At 34.4% G+C, this 16,909-nt stretch overlaps 1 protein-coding gene across 6 annotated transcripts in view; it reads right to left on the bottom strand.

The window, feature by feature from the left end:
- Positions 1-16,909, bottom strand: part of COL24A1 (collagen type XXIV alpha 1 chain) — a 400,744-nt gene that overhangs the window by 84,779 nt on the left and 299,056 nt on the right. For all 6 annotated transcript variants that reach the window (XM_070367752.1, XM_005888435.2, XM_070367754.1 and 3 more), the window contains 5 exons: positions 13,073-13,126; positions 11,353-11,460; positions 7,741-7,794; positions 7,433-7,486; positions 6,784-6,840 (listed from right to left, as the gene is read on the bottom strand). In XM_070367752.1, the coding sequence (XP_070223853.1) occupies positions 6,784-6,840; positions 7,433-7,486; positions 7,741-7,794; positions 11,353-11,460; positions 13,073-13,126 (327 nt within the window). The remainder of the gene's footprint in view (positions 1-6,783; positions 6,841-7,432; positions 7,487-7,740; positions 7,795-11,352; positions 11,461-13,072; positions 13,127-16,909) is intronic.

Genomic DNA, 16,909 nt, shown 5'->3' with positions numbered 1-16,909 from the left:
GACTTAATCAATTGCATTAATTAGAAAGTATTATATTTAATACTTTTTAAAACTATCTAAGAGCTAATTCTACATTATCATTCTTTATTAGAAATTATATTGTCTATTCTTTAATCTGCAAAATCTTAAATATTAAGATATAAATTGACCTAAAGAAATTACACTTACTCATTTTAATTCTTGAGGCAGAAACGAATAAACTTGTGAAAGTCACTCAGTCGTGTCTGACTGTTTGTGACCCCATGGACTATACAGTCCATGGAATTCTCCAGGCCAGAATACTGGAGTGGGTAGCTGGACCCTTCTCCAGGGGATCATCCCAACCCAGGGATTGAACCCAGCTCTCCCACATTGCAGGCAGATTCTTTACCAGCTAAGCCACAAGGGAAGCCCAATAATACTGGAGTCAGTAGCCTACCCTTTCTCCAGTGGATCTTCCTGACTCAGGAATAGAACCGGGGTCTCCTGCATTGCAGGTGGATTCTTTACCAACTGAGCTATCAGGGAATCCCTACTTTTAATTTTTTCTAAACATTTCTAATATAAAATCCTTTGATATGATAAGCAGTTCAAACTACTTATTCTAAAATGCACTTGAAAAACCAGTTATCACATATTAGGACCAACTATCCCAAAAGAAGCTCAAAAGAAATTATCATCAGAACCATAAAATTTATTATGGATAAATAGCTTACTTCTATGTGAATAAAGGTGTTAGACATAATGCAAAGACAAAAATCTCTGACTTTGATTTAATTATTTAGAATATTCTTGGTCTAATGTTCACACCTGTCTCGTCTATTAATAAAATGACCATTATTATGCTAGCTGTGTAATACATTTATTATTTTTCAGTGACATTCTTTGAACATGGAATACGTGAATGTGGGGAAAAGGAGCACTACTCTATTCTTCTTGCGCATATTTTTCTTTGTACTTTTAAATTTCTGTACTGTTTCCATATTTTTGTCTTTCAGAGGTTTAGAGACATTTAGAATGCATTTGATGCAGAATTTTTAAAGATATCATTCTGTCTGTTAATGATTTACTTCTTAAATTTATATAAGGTATGGGGTAACTTGGATTCCTTTTTTTCACCTGAGGTATAGTTTATGCACAATATTATGTAAGTTTTTCGGTGCACAACATAGTGATTCACAATTTTTAAAGGTTGTACTTTATTTACAGTTAAAACACTGACTATATTCCCTGTGTTGTACAATATATCTTTGTAGCTTATTTAATACACAGTAGTTTGTATCTTTTATCAACCAGGAGATCTTTGCAGAAACTAATACCTGTGAATACTGAAACATATCAGGTCAATAATGTTCAGGTAACAAAAGATGATTAAAGGTTTACTGAGCATGGCCCTACCAATCAAACAAGACCCAGTGTCCCCCTCAGTCAGTCTCTTCCATCAGGAGCCTCCATAAGCCTCTTATCCTTCTCCATCAGAGGGCAGACAGATTGAAAACTACAATCACAGAAAACTAACCAATCTGATCACACATACCACAGCCTTGTCTAACTCGATGAAACCATGAGCCAGGTCATGTAGGGCCACCCAAGACAGATGGGTGATGGTGGAGAGTTCTGACAAAATGTGGCCCACTGGAAAAGGGAATGGCAAACCACTTCAGTATTCCTGCCTTGAGCACCCCATGAACAGTATGAAAAGGCAAAAAGATAGGACACTGAAAGATGAACTCCCCAGGTCGGTAGGGGCCCAATATGCTACAGGACATCAGTGGAGAAAAAATTCCAGAAAGAATGAGGAGACAGAGCCAAAGCAAAAACAACACCCAGTTGTGGATGTGACTGGTGATGGAAGTAAAGTCTGATGCTGTAAAGAGCAATATTGCATAGGAACCGGGAATGTTAGGTCCATGAATCAAGGCAAGTTGGAAGTGGTCAAACAGGAGATGGCAAAAGTGAACATCGACATTTTAGAAATCAGCAAACTAAAATGGACTGGATGGGTGACTTTAACTCAGATGATCATTATATATACTATTGTGGGCAAGAATCCCTTAGAAGAAATGGAGTAGCCATCATAGTCAACAAAAGAGTCCAAAATGCAGTACTTGGATGCAGTCTCAAAAATGACAGAATGGTCTCTGTTCATTTCTAAGGCAAACCATTCAATATCACGGTAATCCAAGTCTATGCCCTGAAGAGTAATGCTGAAGAAGCTGAAGATGAATGGTTCTATGAAGACCTACAAGACTTTCTAGAATTAACACCCCCAAAGATGTCCTTTTCATTATAGGGCACTGGAATGGGCAAAAGTAAGGCAAAAAATGTAAGGGCAAAAGTTAGAAGTCAAGAAATACCTGGAGTAACAGGCAAATTGGCCTTGGAGTACAGAGTGAAGCAGGGCAAAGGCTAATAGCATTTTGCCAAAAGAGCGCACTGGTCATAGCAAACACCTTCTTCCAACAATACAAGAGAAGACGCTACACATGGACATCACCAGATGGTCAATACTGAAGTCAGATTGATTATATTCTTTGCAGCCAAAGATGGAGAAGCTCTACACAGTCAGCAAAAACAAGACTGGGAGCTGACTGTGGCTCAGATCATGAACTCCTTGTTGCCAAATTCAGACTTAAATTGAAGAAAGTAGGGAAAACCACTAGACCATTCAGGTATGACCTAAATCAAATCCCTTATGATTATACAGTGGGAATGATGAATAGATTCAAGGGATTAGATCTGATAGACAGAGTACCTGAAGAACTATGGAAGGAGGTTCATGACATTGTACAGGAGGCAGTGATCAACACCATCCCCTAGAAAAAGAAATATAAAAAGGCAAAAAGGTTGTCTGAGGAGGCCTTACAAATACCTGCAAAAAGAAGAGAAGCAAAAGGCAAAGGAGAAAAGGAAAGATATACCCATTTGAATGCAGAGTTCCAAAGAATAGCAAGGAGAAATAAGAAAGCGTTCCTCAGTGATCAGCACAATGAAAGAGAGAAAACAATAGAATGAAAGACTAGAGATCTCTTCCAGAAAATTAGAGATACCAAGAAAACTTTTCATGCAAAGATGGGCACAATAAAGGACAGAAATGTTATGGACCTAACAGAAGCAGAAGGTATTAAGAAGAGGTGGCAAGAATACACAGAAGAACTATACAAAAAAAATTTTCACAGCCCAGATAATCACAATTGTTTGATCACTCACCTAGAGCCAGACATCCTGGAACGTGAAGTCAAATGGGCCTTAGGAAGCATCACTACAAATAAAGCTAGTGGAGGTGATGCATATTCAGTTGAGCTATTTCAAATCCTAAAAGACGATGCTGTAAAAGTGCTATACTCAGTATGCCAGCAGATTTGGAAAACTCAGCAGTGGCCACAGGACTGGAAAAGGTCAGTTTTCATTCCAATCCCAAAGAAAGGCAATGCCAAAGAATGTTCAAACTACTGCCCAATTGCACTCATCTCACACGCTAGCAAAGCAACGCTCAAATTCTCCAAGCCAGGCTTCAACAGTAGATGAACTGTGAACTTCCAGATGTTCAAGCTGGATTTAGAAAAGGCAGAGGAACCAGAGATCAAATTGCCAACATCCGCTGGATCATGGAAAAAGCAAGTGAGTTCCAGAAAAACATCTATTTCTGCTTTATTGTCTATGCCAAAGCCTTTGACTATGTGGATCACAACAAACTGGAAAATTCTGAAAGAGATGGGAATACCAGACCACTTGACCTGCCTCATGAGAAATCTGTATGCAGGTCAAGAAGCAACAGTTAGAACTGGACATGGAACAGACTGGTTCCAAATCCAGAAAGGAGTATGTCAAGGCTATATATTGTCACCCTGCTTATTTAATTTATATGCAGAGTACATCATGAGAAATGCCAGACTGGATGAAGCACAAGCTGGAATCAAGACTGACAGGAGGAATATCAATAACCACAGATTCGCAGATGACACCACCCTTATGGCAGAAAGCAAAGAAGAACTAAAGAGCCTCTTGATGAAAGTGAAAGTGGAGAGTGAAAAAGTTGGCTTAAAGCTCAACATTCAGAAAACAGATCATGGCAGCTGATCCCATCACTTCATGGCAAATAAATGGGGAAACAGTGGAAACAGTGACAGACTTTATTTTGGGGGGTCTAAAATCACTGCAGATGATTACTGCAGCCATGAAATTAAAAGACGCTTACTCCTTGGAAGGAAAGTTATGACCAACCTAGACACATATTAAAAAGCAGAGATATTACTTTGCCAACAAAGGTCCATCTAGTCAAGGCTATGGTTTTTCCAGTGGTCATGTATGGATGTGAGAGTTGAACTGTGAAGAAAGCTGAGCACCGAAGAATTGATGCTTTTGAACTGTGGTGTTGGAGAAGACTCTTGAGAGTCCCTTGGACTTCCAAGAGATCCAACTAGTCCGTCCTAAATTTAGGAAATTAGTCCTGAATATTCATTGGAAGGACTGATGTTGAAGCTGAAACTCCAATACTTTGGCCACCTGATCTGAACAACTGACTCATTAGAAAAGACCCTGATGCTGGGAAAGATTGAGGGCAGGAAGAGAAGGGGATCACAGAGGATGAGATGGTTAGATGGCATCACTGACTCAATGGACATGAGTTTGAGTAAACTGCGGGAGTTGGTGATGGACAGGGAGGCCTGATGTGTTGCAGTCCATGGGGTTGCAAAGAATCGGACAGGACTGAGCAACTGAACTGAACTGACCTGAACGAAAGATGTATTAGTATGTCGGAGAAGGCAGTGGCAACCCACTCCAGTACTCTTGCCTGGAAAATCCCATGGACGGAGGAGCCTGGTGGGCTTCAGTCCATGGGGTCGCTAAGAGTTGGACACGACTGAGCGACTTCACTTTCACTTTTCACTTTCATGCATTGGAGAAGGAAATGGCAACCCACTCCAGTATTCTTGCCTGGGGAATTCCAGGGACCGGGGAGCCTTGTGGGCTGCCGTCTATGGGGTCGCACAGAGTCGGACACGACTGAAGCGACTTAGCAGCAGCAGTAGCAGCAGCCATCAGTAAATTGTTAATCCTTTAACCTTATCTTGCCTCTCCCTCATTCTCCTCTGCACTATTAACCACTAGTTTGTTCTCTGTATCTGTGAGTCTGCTTCTCTTTTGTTATATTTACTACTGCTTCATTTTTTAGATTCCATATATATGTGATATCACATAGTATTTTTATTTCTCTGTCTTATTTATTTCACTTCGCAAAATTATCTCTAAATCTACCCACATTGTGGTAAATGAGTAGTATTGTATATATTTTTGGGTATATGTATATATATATATGCATATATATATGACTACATCTTCTTCCTTCATTCATCTGTGGATGGACATTTAAGCTTATTTCATATCTTGGTGATTGTAAACATTGCTACTATGGAATTGGGGTGCATATATCTTTCCTGATTACTGTTTTTGTCTTTTGAATATGTACCCAGGAATGGAATTGATGGGTAAATATGGCAGTTCTATTTTTCATTGTTTGAAAAACCTCATAGTGTCTTGCATATAGAAGCATCAATTTATATTTCCACCAACAGTGCACAGGGTTCCCTTTTCTCCATCACCTCGTCAACATTTGTAATTTGTGGTCTTTTTGATGACAACCATCTAGGTGTGAGGTGATTATCTCATTGTGGTTTTAATTTGCATTTCTCTGTTGATTAACAATGTCAAGTATCTTCATGTGCCTGGCTGGCCATCTGTATGTTTTCTTTGGAAAAATGTCTATACAGTTCTTCTGCCCATTTTTTAAACTGGACTTTTTTTTTGCTATTGAAATGTTTATGAAATGTATGAAATGTTTATATATTTTGGATATTAGCCCCTTAGTGGTCATATCATTTGCAAGAATTTTTTTCCATTCAGTAGGTGTCTTTTCATTTTTTGTTGATTTCTGATAAAGAATTTTATATATTCTTATAGATGAGTTTGCCTCTGTGTGAGATTGGTTTGATCTACTCAGAAAAACTCTAGAATTTTTCCTATTTCTAAAACACAGTATACTGTTCAATCATTTCCAGAGTCAGGTCAAAATATTGGGAGCGACTATATATTCTGATTCTTCTGTTTTAGGATTTTTTTATCTTATATGATATGTGAAATATGGAAAATTTAACCAATTATATTTATTTCTGTGAACCAGGTATTTTTTCACTATTCATTTAATTTACATATATCCTGCATACTGTTTTAATTAAGTATGAACATAGAGACAGTTATTCAGATAATCAAAGATAGAAGAGCTACTTTTAAAAAATCATGGTTACAGCTAGTCTTTAAAGTGCTTAATTAGAAGGTTACAGATTAGTAATCTTTAAAAAATATTGGCTCTAATAAGTAGTTAGATGAATTTTCAAATCATTTGGTAACCGTGTATAAACTACTATAAACAAGGATACAGATCAGATTTTTAAACATACTTTAGAAATAAATCTGAATTTGATGTATAAATATCTGCCCTAAATGCCTAGAGTACATAATATTTTGATTATCTTTGTAAAAAGTTGTTATCATGAATTTAATGCTGGAAGTTAGATTTGAAAGTTCCTATGTTAAACTTCTATATAATGCTAAGGATCTTGACCTTTATATAAACAGTTTTTCTGTTTAGATTATGTGACTGCAAGTACTGCTGTCATATAAAACCATGTTATAAAACTAAAAACAAAAAAAAAGTTCTTAAAAAGATGTAATTGGTATTATGAATCTATTGTACTAACTGCATTTTATCTTAAAACATCAAAATAATTTTAGAAAAAAACTTACTGGTTCACCCCGAGGCCCAGGTGGTCCTAGGATTGTATTATCTTCTCCTGGATAACCCTACAATGAAGATGATTTATAAATAAAATTAAATTAATGAAATAAATTAAAAAATTTAAGCCTATTATTTCTAATAGGTTATAAAATATGCAATCTGGTTTTATCTTTTTTAAATGAAAAAGTCTTATCTACAAAACAGCATATGATACTTTATACACAATTGTAATTCATATATGGTTCTCTTTGGAAGTGTCAATCTCCTTTAGTTACATAAAAAGCAGCTTACTAATTTTCTCAGTGTCAGTTTTCCAACAATACTACAAATCAAGAGGAGTACTATTGTAGTTATTCTTAATTCATAAAAATTTTACCATAAACGTACTATAGTTAGTCATTTAATCTAGAGTCTCACAATCTCTTTCAATAAGCAAATTAACATTAGTTTTCACCTCAATCTGAAACTATCAAAGACTTCTTAATTATTTTAAATATTTCTCCCTTTATATTTATTTTTCTTCTAGAATCTACAATACTTCCCAAGTTGAAAAGTACTTATTTTATTCTTTGGAAATGTTTCCAGCATACTTTCAGAAAGAACACATGAATTCTGTGTTTACTTTTAGGATTAAAAAGTCAATATAAGCATACACACCTTTTCTCCTTTAGGTCCTGGCAACCCAGAAAGTCCCGGTTGACCTTCATGGCCCTAAGAGAAGGACAAGTAAGTAGACAATCTCCATATCATTAGTATGTGCTCTACATAATACTATCATGGCTATGCCATTAGGTATTACACTAATTCTGAAAGAAAATATGATTCACTGTATAGTAGCCTGATGTCTAAATATGCTAGAAAGCATTATCAGGAGATTTCACCTGAATTTGTATATTTGGGATGACATCTTTATGTAATGTTTTTATGCAAATAAACAGTTCTTATTTCCAATTATAAATGCTTACCCTATATCCTAGAATTCCAGGTTTTCCAGCAGGTCCCATCAATCCTAAATGTCCCTAAAAAACAAAGCAAACATTAGAAAGAAAACAGACAATTGTTTAAATTGTTAAACCTGCATTTTTGTTATTTAAAACTTAGATTTTTAAAGATACAAAATTCTACCTAGTCTGAAACAGGAAAACAAAAAGTAATTCTCCAACTTGCATCTTATTTTACTTTTGAACCATGTTAGTCCCACAAAAATATGTTTCTTTGGTTTATTTCTGGTATGAACATCTTTAATCATATTAAAAGAAATACTTTCAGTTGCCAGAATGCTGTAAATTTCCAGCAAATTCTTGGAAATGTAGTTTGCGTTTGTCAAAGTTTGTGGTATTTGCACATCACTAAATATTAGGGAGTGAATTCTGATAGTTTTTAATATTGTCATGATAGTATCGAGAACTCTGTACTCATTCATAGCCTCAGGTGCTTTGATGAACATGATTTCAACTCTGGTCAAAGCTGTTAAAAGAGAATTGGTTGACAGCTTACGTATAATATTCACCTCTATTATTTACACTTATTATCAATTTATACAGATGAGGAAATCATAAGTTAAAGGCAAATCAGTAAATATTCCTAAACTACTGAAAAGATAACAGACAACTGAAAAAAGGCAAAAATAACACTCTTAAAAATGTCCCTTTTATATTATTAAAAAGTTTTCACACTAACTCTTCTATTTGAGTCTCAAAATAAATAGGAGATAAGGAAATTAAGGCACAGCCAAATGCCACACCAGCCAGAAGTTCTAACTAATGAAATAAGTAAGGATAATAAACAATAAATATGAGGAGGTGATACAATTATTTACCTAAGGAATCCTTAGAATTATTAAAATTCACTGAAATAAAGATAAAGTTTTTAAAAAAGATTTCTTACATAGACTACTAAGAAGATGAACTAGAAAAAGGACCACCCTAAAAACAACAAAATCTGTAAGAAACTAACAATACACCTAATAAGAAAGATGTAAGCACAGAGATAAAGGAAATAACAAAGCTTTAAGGATATAGAAGATATAAGTAAATAAAAAGACATATGTTAATCATTCATAGAATGAATGTGGTAATTCTATTTCTATGAATGATTCAATATTAAAGGAACTTGCAGAATTGTATTTTAAAGTTCAAACAAAAAACAGACGAAATCATAGTAAGAGCTGAGCTTTTCAGAAAAATAAATTATGAAGTATTTGCCCTTCTAGATCTCAAAAGATACTGTAATGATGTAACAATTTAAATGGTGTGGTACCTAGTAATAAACTAAAAAATTGAGAAAAGAAAATATAGAAAATGAAAACAGACCATTATTTGAGAGTAGCTTACAGTAAGGGTAGCATTTCAGAAAACTGGGAAATAGATTTATTGAATAGTATTGAGACAACTGGCTAAGAACATGGAAAAAAGAAATTAGTCCTTTACAACTTATAGCAAAATAAACTCCATATGCTTTAACAGGGCTAAGGGTAACAATATTAGGAAAAGGATATGGAAGTATATTTTTATATACTTTATGTAACAAAACCTAGACTTTTAACAGAAAGACTGACAAATTTGATTGTAATAATTAAAACCTCTGTCCAGTGAAAGATAGTGTAAACAAGATAAATGATAGAAAGGGAAATATATTTGTAATATATTTGCAACATATTTAACAAAAATATATTATCTAAACTATATAAGGTGTTTTTGCAATTAAGAAAAAGAAAATAGTCTAATAGAAAAATATGTAAAGTACATATGAACAGGCAACTTTCAGAGGAAAAAGTACAATTTATTTAGTTGCAAGCAAGAAAATGTAAGAAAGAAAATGAGACATACTTTTTCATTTATCAGATTTGCAAACATCAAAAGAACTAATATTAAGTATTCCCATAAAAGACTCAAATGTAAGACTTGAAACCATAAATTTCTAGAAGAAAACACAGACTGTATGCTTTTTGATATTGGTCTTGGAAATATTTTTTTTTTATATCTCTCCTCAGGTAAAATAAACAAAAGGAAAAATAAGTAGACAATATCAAACAAAATAGCTTTTACACAGTCAAAGAAACAATCAATAAAGCAAAAAGGTCACCTACTGAATCAGAGAAGATATTTGCAAACAATGAATCTGATAAGGGGTTAATATCTAAATACAAAAATAATTCATACAACTCAACATCAAAAGACAAACAACCCAATTTAAAAATGGGCAGAGGATCTAAACAGACATTTTCCCAAGATAGCCAACAGGCACATGGAAAGATGCTCAACATCACTAATGATCAGGGAAATGCAAATCAAAACCACAATTAGATATCACCTCATACCTATTAGAATGGCTGTTACAAAAAAGACAACAAATATCAAGTGTTGGGAAGGATGTGGAGAAAAGGGAAGCCTTGTTCACTGTTGGTAGGAATATAAATTAGTGCAGCCATTATGGAAAACAGTATGCAGGCTCCTCAAAAAATTAAAACTAAAAACAGAACTACCGTATGATCCAGCAATTCTACTCTTGGGTATCACATTATATACCATATTTGAATTCATAGGGCATAGAAGAAAAATATTAGCAATTTAAATAAAAGGAGGTACATACTACCTGACTTAGTAATATGACAGTAAGGAATGGAACACTTAAAATGAGGCTGAGGAGTCTTACAATTGACAGTAAGTGATTGAGGAGATAACAGATAGAGTAATCGCATTTAGAACATCAGAGAGCTTCAACTAAAGGAGTTCCCCATCAGAGACTGCTTTTTGATACTCCAGTCTAAACAATATATCCCTTCATGTGATTTTCCTCTAAAATGCGGCTAAGGAAAACCTTCTTCAGACAACAGATTATTCAATACTCTCCAAAGACTTGGTGAAAAGCCACTTGTGACATTTAAACGGTGACTAGGAAATACATATGGATTTGATATATAAGTTTATGAAATACTCAAAAGACTAAATTGGATAATCTCTTAAATATTTTGCATCCCTTTCTTCTGTGATTTTTTGAACAAGTTCAAATATGTTAGCAACATAATTTTGATATTACAGTTTCAAAAGTATCATGCGATCTTTGCTTCCAATATCATGCAAAATTCATATGAAAGATTAAAAATCGGTAGCTGTTTTGGAGACTTACCACAGATGGTTATAAAGAAATAATCTCTAGATAAGCATGAGAGTCTAAGCATATAAAGAAAACCCATTTTTGAGTAATTTAATTTTCAAAGCAATTTGTCAACCATGACAGCATAATTTTATACAGATATTAAATCCTGATTTTAAGTACAACTTTATAAACTTTCCTACTTAGGTTGGGAGTTATAATCTGATTTTTAAAAATCTTATTTCATATTTTATTTCCATTTTGAGATTTTTTTTCCCCTTTCCTTTTTCATGTCCAGAAACCACTAAGCCATTTAAGTACTGTGGAATGCTTACAATTCTCCATATCCCATGGAGGTAGATTATTTTCAATGGAACTTTTGCTTTCTCTGTAAAATTAATCAAGAGATGAAGCTTTTAGACATGGATACATTTCTTTCCATCCGCAGTGAACTCAGTTTTGGAGACAAATCAAATACTGACCACAGCACCTCTAGTTCCTCTGGCACCCTTAAGACCACTTTCCCCAAATTGTCCGGGAGCACCTCTGCTTCCAATTTCTCCTGCGGGCCCCATTTGTCCTTTATCACCCTGTGGATGCCATTAGTAAGAGAGAAAAGTAAGAAAAAAACCTTATACTTAATCAACTACATCGTATACCTGAATGGCTCCAGAGGAGATGCTATAGGCAAAATTCTATAAATAATCACTTTGTTTTAACTTACTAGTACTACAGACCACCACTGACAATAACAACATACCATACCACCTGGGTTACCTTAAAAATGTAATCAAAAGTAATTTTGGAAAAAAGAATACAAAATTTTTTGTGCAAATAAGCAGGGAAGTCTGGTGCTCATGCTGAATTACAAATAACCAAGTGTTTTATTCATGAAACTTGTTATGTATTTATGTACAAATGCATGCACGCATATGTTTACTCATGTCCTGAGAAAACCAGGCCCTATGACAAGCCTGTTTCTACAGAGAATTTCAGTGCCCCAAAGATACATTTAATGTATAAAGGCTCTAGTGGGCAGTGCTGTATACTCAACATCATCACTTGGTTGGAGTTTGTCTTTAAAAATCTGTAACATTTTTACATGATTTTATATCCATCTGAAAACCAATTCTTCTGTTTTCCAACAGGCTAACTGATCATTCTCTAATATCAAACTACAGCTGCTTTTAAATAGTAAATGTTATAATTTATTCTCCACATATGGTAACTCAGTTCTATTATTGATAATCAAGTAGACACAAAGAAAAACTAAACTATGATCATAGTCAGGAAATTTTTGGTAATTCATAATAATTCACAGGTTGCTGTGAGGATCTGCACTGCCCTACTGGTAAAACCATTTAGAAAGTACATTATGTATGATGAAAAGAAACTTCAATATTGGGCATTATTTCATGACTGAGAATGGTAACTAAAATATACCTCATTCACTTTTATCTTTTATTATTTCTTATACTGCCCTCAAGTTATGAGAAAGATGGATTAGGTGCATATTCACAGAAATGATATAATTCAATTTTGGGAACTAGAATATGGTATGATTTGTACTTAATTATAGTAAATATATTCAGAGTTATTATATTACAATGGGAAAATAATTTTTGTTTCACCAATACTTGAACAAATTATTGACTCTATCCAAGTATCAATTATTTATTATAAAGTACTAAATTTTACAAACACATCACATTTTCTTAGTAAAAGGAAGCAAATAACACATACTGTTTTGTGTCTCTTAGTTAATATATAGGGAAGATAAAATCAATACTAACCTTTTCAATTTAGAAAAATATATTCAAACAAGCCAGAAACAATTCTAATAATACTTCTCTCCCCTAAATATCTTACTAAAGTTGTTATTAAATGGCACAAATGGTATAGCATTTTTTCTTTTCTCTCTTTTCATGCCCATGGTCTACTAAATAATTTCTGGTAAAGATGAGAAGAAAAGGCAAAGATCTTTTTAGAAATGACAAAGTCAAAAATTTGACTTCAGATAATTAAGGTAAAAAGTACTCCTATGTGGAAGTAAATATTAATTTATACAATTGTGCCTTTTTAGCCATAGCTCTTTAATGCTTTATTTCTAGTACAAATAAAAACATCACAGTATGCTATGGAGCTATGTGCACATCAGAATAAAGAAAACCAACATAAAAAGATGTTAAAAAAAAAAATTACCTTCTTTCCTGGACGACCTCTTTGTCCTGGAATTCCTGTAATTCCTTCAGGTCCCTGAATAAAAAAGGAAATAAATTATTAGAGACACAACCAGATAGAATGCTTAAATACTTATATCACATAATCACTGACTTGAACACTAAGTAAAAATGTGGGCTACTTCTCAACATTACTATGCTTGTATAACTATTTAAAAAGAGGTCATGATGAGTTAGAGGCCCAGCTGTTACTAGTGAGTAAAGTTCACATATACAAACTAGTCAAGATAGACAAAATGAAACCATTCTTAATCACAGAGGGAAAATAACTTGGTTTTAGCACAGCCATTGAGAAAGTAATTAAAGTCAACCTAAATGTATCCATGTCAGCAGTTCTCTGAGCTACTTTGGGTTCAACATCTTGTTGAATGCACAGGATTATAAAATATATCTAATACATTGTCAGGGAGAATCTCAAAATCTCACTGAAGGGTACGATTAAGCAAATACTCTTTTATCTGTGGGGGGAAAAAACACGGAGAAAGGGGAAACACATTTAGAGAAAGGAGGTAGCCATATTAAACTGTTTAAAACAATATTTTTATTTCAATCTGTATTTTATTTATACAAAAGTAGACTAAAAGTTTTCAATAAACACTTTTTTTAAAGTAAGAAGTGGTTAAAATATTTTAATGTCATATGAATTTGCAGGTCAACAATGGTTAGGCTTAAATGAGATCCACAGTAAGCCAGGCTACAGATTCAAAAATAGCTAATAATTAATCACAGCATTCCTTGCATTAGTTGGAAATGAAAATGGAAATTTCAAATTTGTGTCCCAAAACTTGGCAAAAGGCAAAAATGATGTAGACAAGAAATAAATTGTGGTTTACCACTGTGCTAACGGAGGCTCTTGATAAATATTTGTTAAACGAATAAACAGATACCTAAGGAAATGACTCATGCCCTGTGCTCCTGAGCAAATGTTCTTCTAGCCTCAGAAAACCCGCTGAATTTAGAGACCAAAGCGGTTAAGTTCTATTGCTGTGGTTCCAGCTGCATCCAGAGGTTGAAATGATCGTTGCACTAATGTGAGACTTGTTTGTGGTTAACGTGGCCTTTTTAAGAGAGGGTGATTAACATTTACAGAGGTTAACGACGTGGGCATTTAAGCCACACTGCTCTAGTTTCATATTTTGGCTCTGTCACCTAACAGCTGTATGACTATAGGTGGATTATTTCACCTCTAAAGGCCTCAGTTTCCTGTTATATAGCAGGGGTGTTATTAATACTTCTTCAAAGAGTTACTAAGACTGAATGAGAAAGGACTAGACTTATACTTGAAGAGCTCAAGAAATGTCAGTTCTCATTAATTTCTGTTGCCTTTTCAAAGGGTATTATGTAATAATTAAATATGTATAAAAGATGATTAATAAAAGGTATAATAAACACCCAAGTGTCTACCACCCACTTTAAGAAATAGAAGCTATTCACACACACATTCAAAAATACACACAAGACTGAAGTCCCATATATGCACTTATATTTGCAAACATATCACCTTCTCTCCTCACTCAGGTGCAACCATTGTCCTCAATTTATCATTCCCATGCATTTATTTACACTTTTACTCCATTTGTATATATTCCCAAGCATTATATGCTTATTTTGCGTCTTTTGAAACTTTCAATAAGCAGTATCATATTTTACACATTCTTTTGAAATTTTTTTAGAACAAGATTTTGTTTTTGAAATTATTTAGTGTCTCTACTTACATTTTGTAGTGGTGGTGGTTGTGGTTTAGTCACTAAGTTGTGTCCGACTCTTGTGACCCCATGGACTGTAGCCTGCCAGGCTCCTCTGTCCATAGGATTTCCTAGACAAGAATGCTGGAGTGGGGTGCCATTTCCTTCTCCAGGGGATCTTCCCAACCCAGGGATCAAACCTGGGTTTCCCACATTCCCACATTCCTACTGAGCTACAACATTAAATAGTAGGATTCCATTTTGTAATCAAACCACAATTTATTTAGCCATTTCCCTAGTGATGAACTTCTGGTAGTTTTCTTTGTTTTTTTTTTTTTTTTTTTTTTTATGCTACAAACAGTCCTTCAGTAAACACTCTTGTACCTACCTCTATATACCTACGTCAAGAGTTTCTTGGGTGAGGGTGTATACTCTGGAATTGGATTGCTGGCTTGCAGGATACATGTACCTTTCAGTACATAAGATTTTGCCAACTTATTCTCCAGAGTTTTAGCCTATTTACATTCCCAAAAGCAACCTTTAAGAGTTCCAATTACTCCAAATCTTACATGTTTGGTACTATCAGACTTAAAATTTGTCCATCTCAAGGGAGCAAAATGATATATTATTATGGATTTCAATTCACATATTCCTGATTATAAAGGAAGAATGAATATCTCTTTATACAGTAATTCAGCATCTATATGGGAATCACTAGTTCCCATCTTTTGTCCAGTATTCTAGATCCAAGGCCTCCTCATCCTTGCCACCACTGCAAACACAGAGTCAGTATTAGGAAGTAAGAAAAGAGGGAGGTGGAAGACTGATACATTTGAGAGACTAAGCATCATAAGAGTCTGAGCTTTACCCAAAGAGACTACTAAATTATAGGAATAGATTGAGCTTTTAACTGAATTGGATATAAAAGTTTCTTTTCTTTCTCTTTCAATTCCCCAACCACTCCCCACTAATCTAAGTTAGGGCTTGTGAGGAAAACCAGATTAACCAGAAATAAATGTTATATTTGCACATGTCAAAGTACCAATCTGTAACCCTATTACACACGTAATTGTAATGAGCAACAACTCAGTTGCTCACCTAAAACTCAGATTTATTCTTTATTATGCTTTCCTTCTTTCTCAACAGCCAAACCATGAGCAAATCCAGTCAACTATATCTCCAAGACGTCTTGAATCTGGCTAGTATTTTCTATCTCTATTGCTCCCCTGCGTTCCAAGTCACTCTATCGTTTTTTCGCCTACATGACTGCCACAGCCTTCTAAGTGATTTGACCCACGTTTACCCTTAGGTTCCATTTCTTCAGAGTGACCCAAATGATCATGAACAATTTTAATCAAACATCTCTCCTTATGTAAAACCTTCCAAATGGCTTCCCATTGCAATCAGAATAATCTTCAAACCTCTTATCATGGTCTATAGTCCCCTATGTGATCTGCCACCTCCTATTTCTCTGACATCCTGTTTTCCAGTTATTTACTACTTGGACCCTTCCTTTTTTAAAATAGGGCATTTAATAAATACCCTTTCTACCTTGGGACATTTGCATTAGATGTTTCCTCTGCCTAGAATACTCCTTTTCAGATAGTCACATGATTGGCTTCTTTTTATCTTTAGGCATATAGCTCAATGTAACTTCAGGTGGTCCTTCTGTGGCCATCCCAATTAAAGTAGCCCCTTTATCAGGGCATTCAAAATCCCATTACCATGTTTTATTTTCCTCATAGGGCTTATAACTATCAGAAATTATTCTTCTTGTTCACACTGTCCTTCTACACTGCATGTTCCATGACAGCAGAGATCTTGTCTGTTTTGTTCATTGTTGTAACAGTGTCCAGAACTGTGTCTCATATATAATTGATGCTTAATAAACATTTAATAAATGAATGATAGAATGCATGCCCAAAGAAGAAAATATTTAGCCTTAATCAGCTGGTCTACTAGATATCTATTTGTAAATAGATAACACCTTAAAAAAATTTACTATCTGCTGGAATTAAAACCAAAGTTCATGAATAAAAGGCAAAGGATAGTGACATTTTTATACATTTTAGCTTCTAGGAAATAGAACAAATGGACCTGTTAGAAATCTTCTG

The sequence above is a fragment of the Bos mutus genome, chromosome 3 (genome assembly GCF_027580195.1).
Source record: "Bos mutus isolate GX-2022 chromosome 3, NWIPB_WYAK_1.1, whole genome shotgun sequence".
In the NCBI taxonomy this organism is placed as follows: Eukaryota; Metazoa; Chordata; class Mammalia; order Artiodactyla; family Bovidae; genus Bos; species Bos mutus.
Note: the sequence above shows the minus strand (reverse complement) of the source record. Positions and strands in the feature narration are given on the sequence as shown.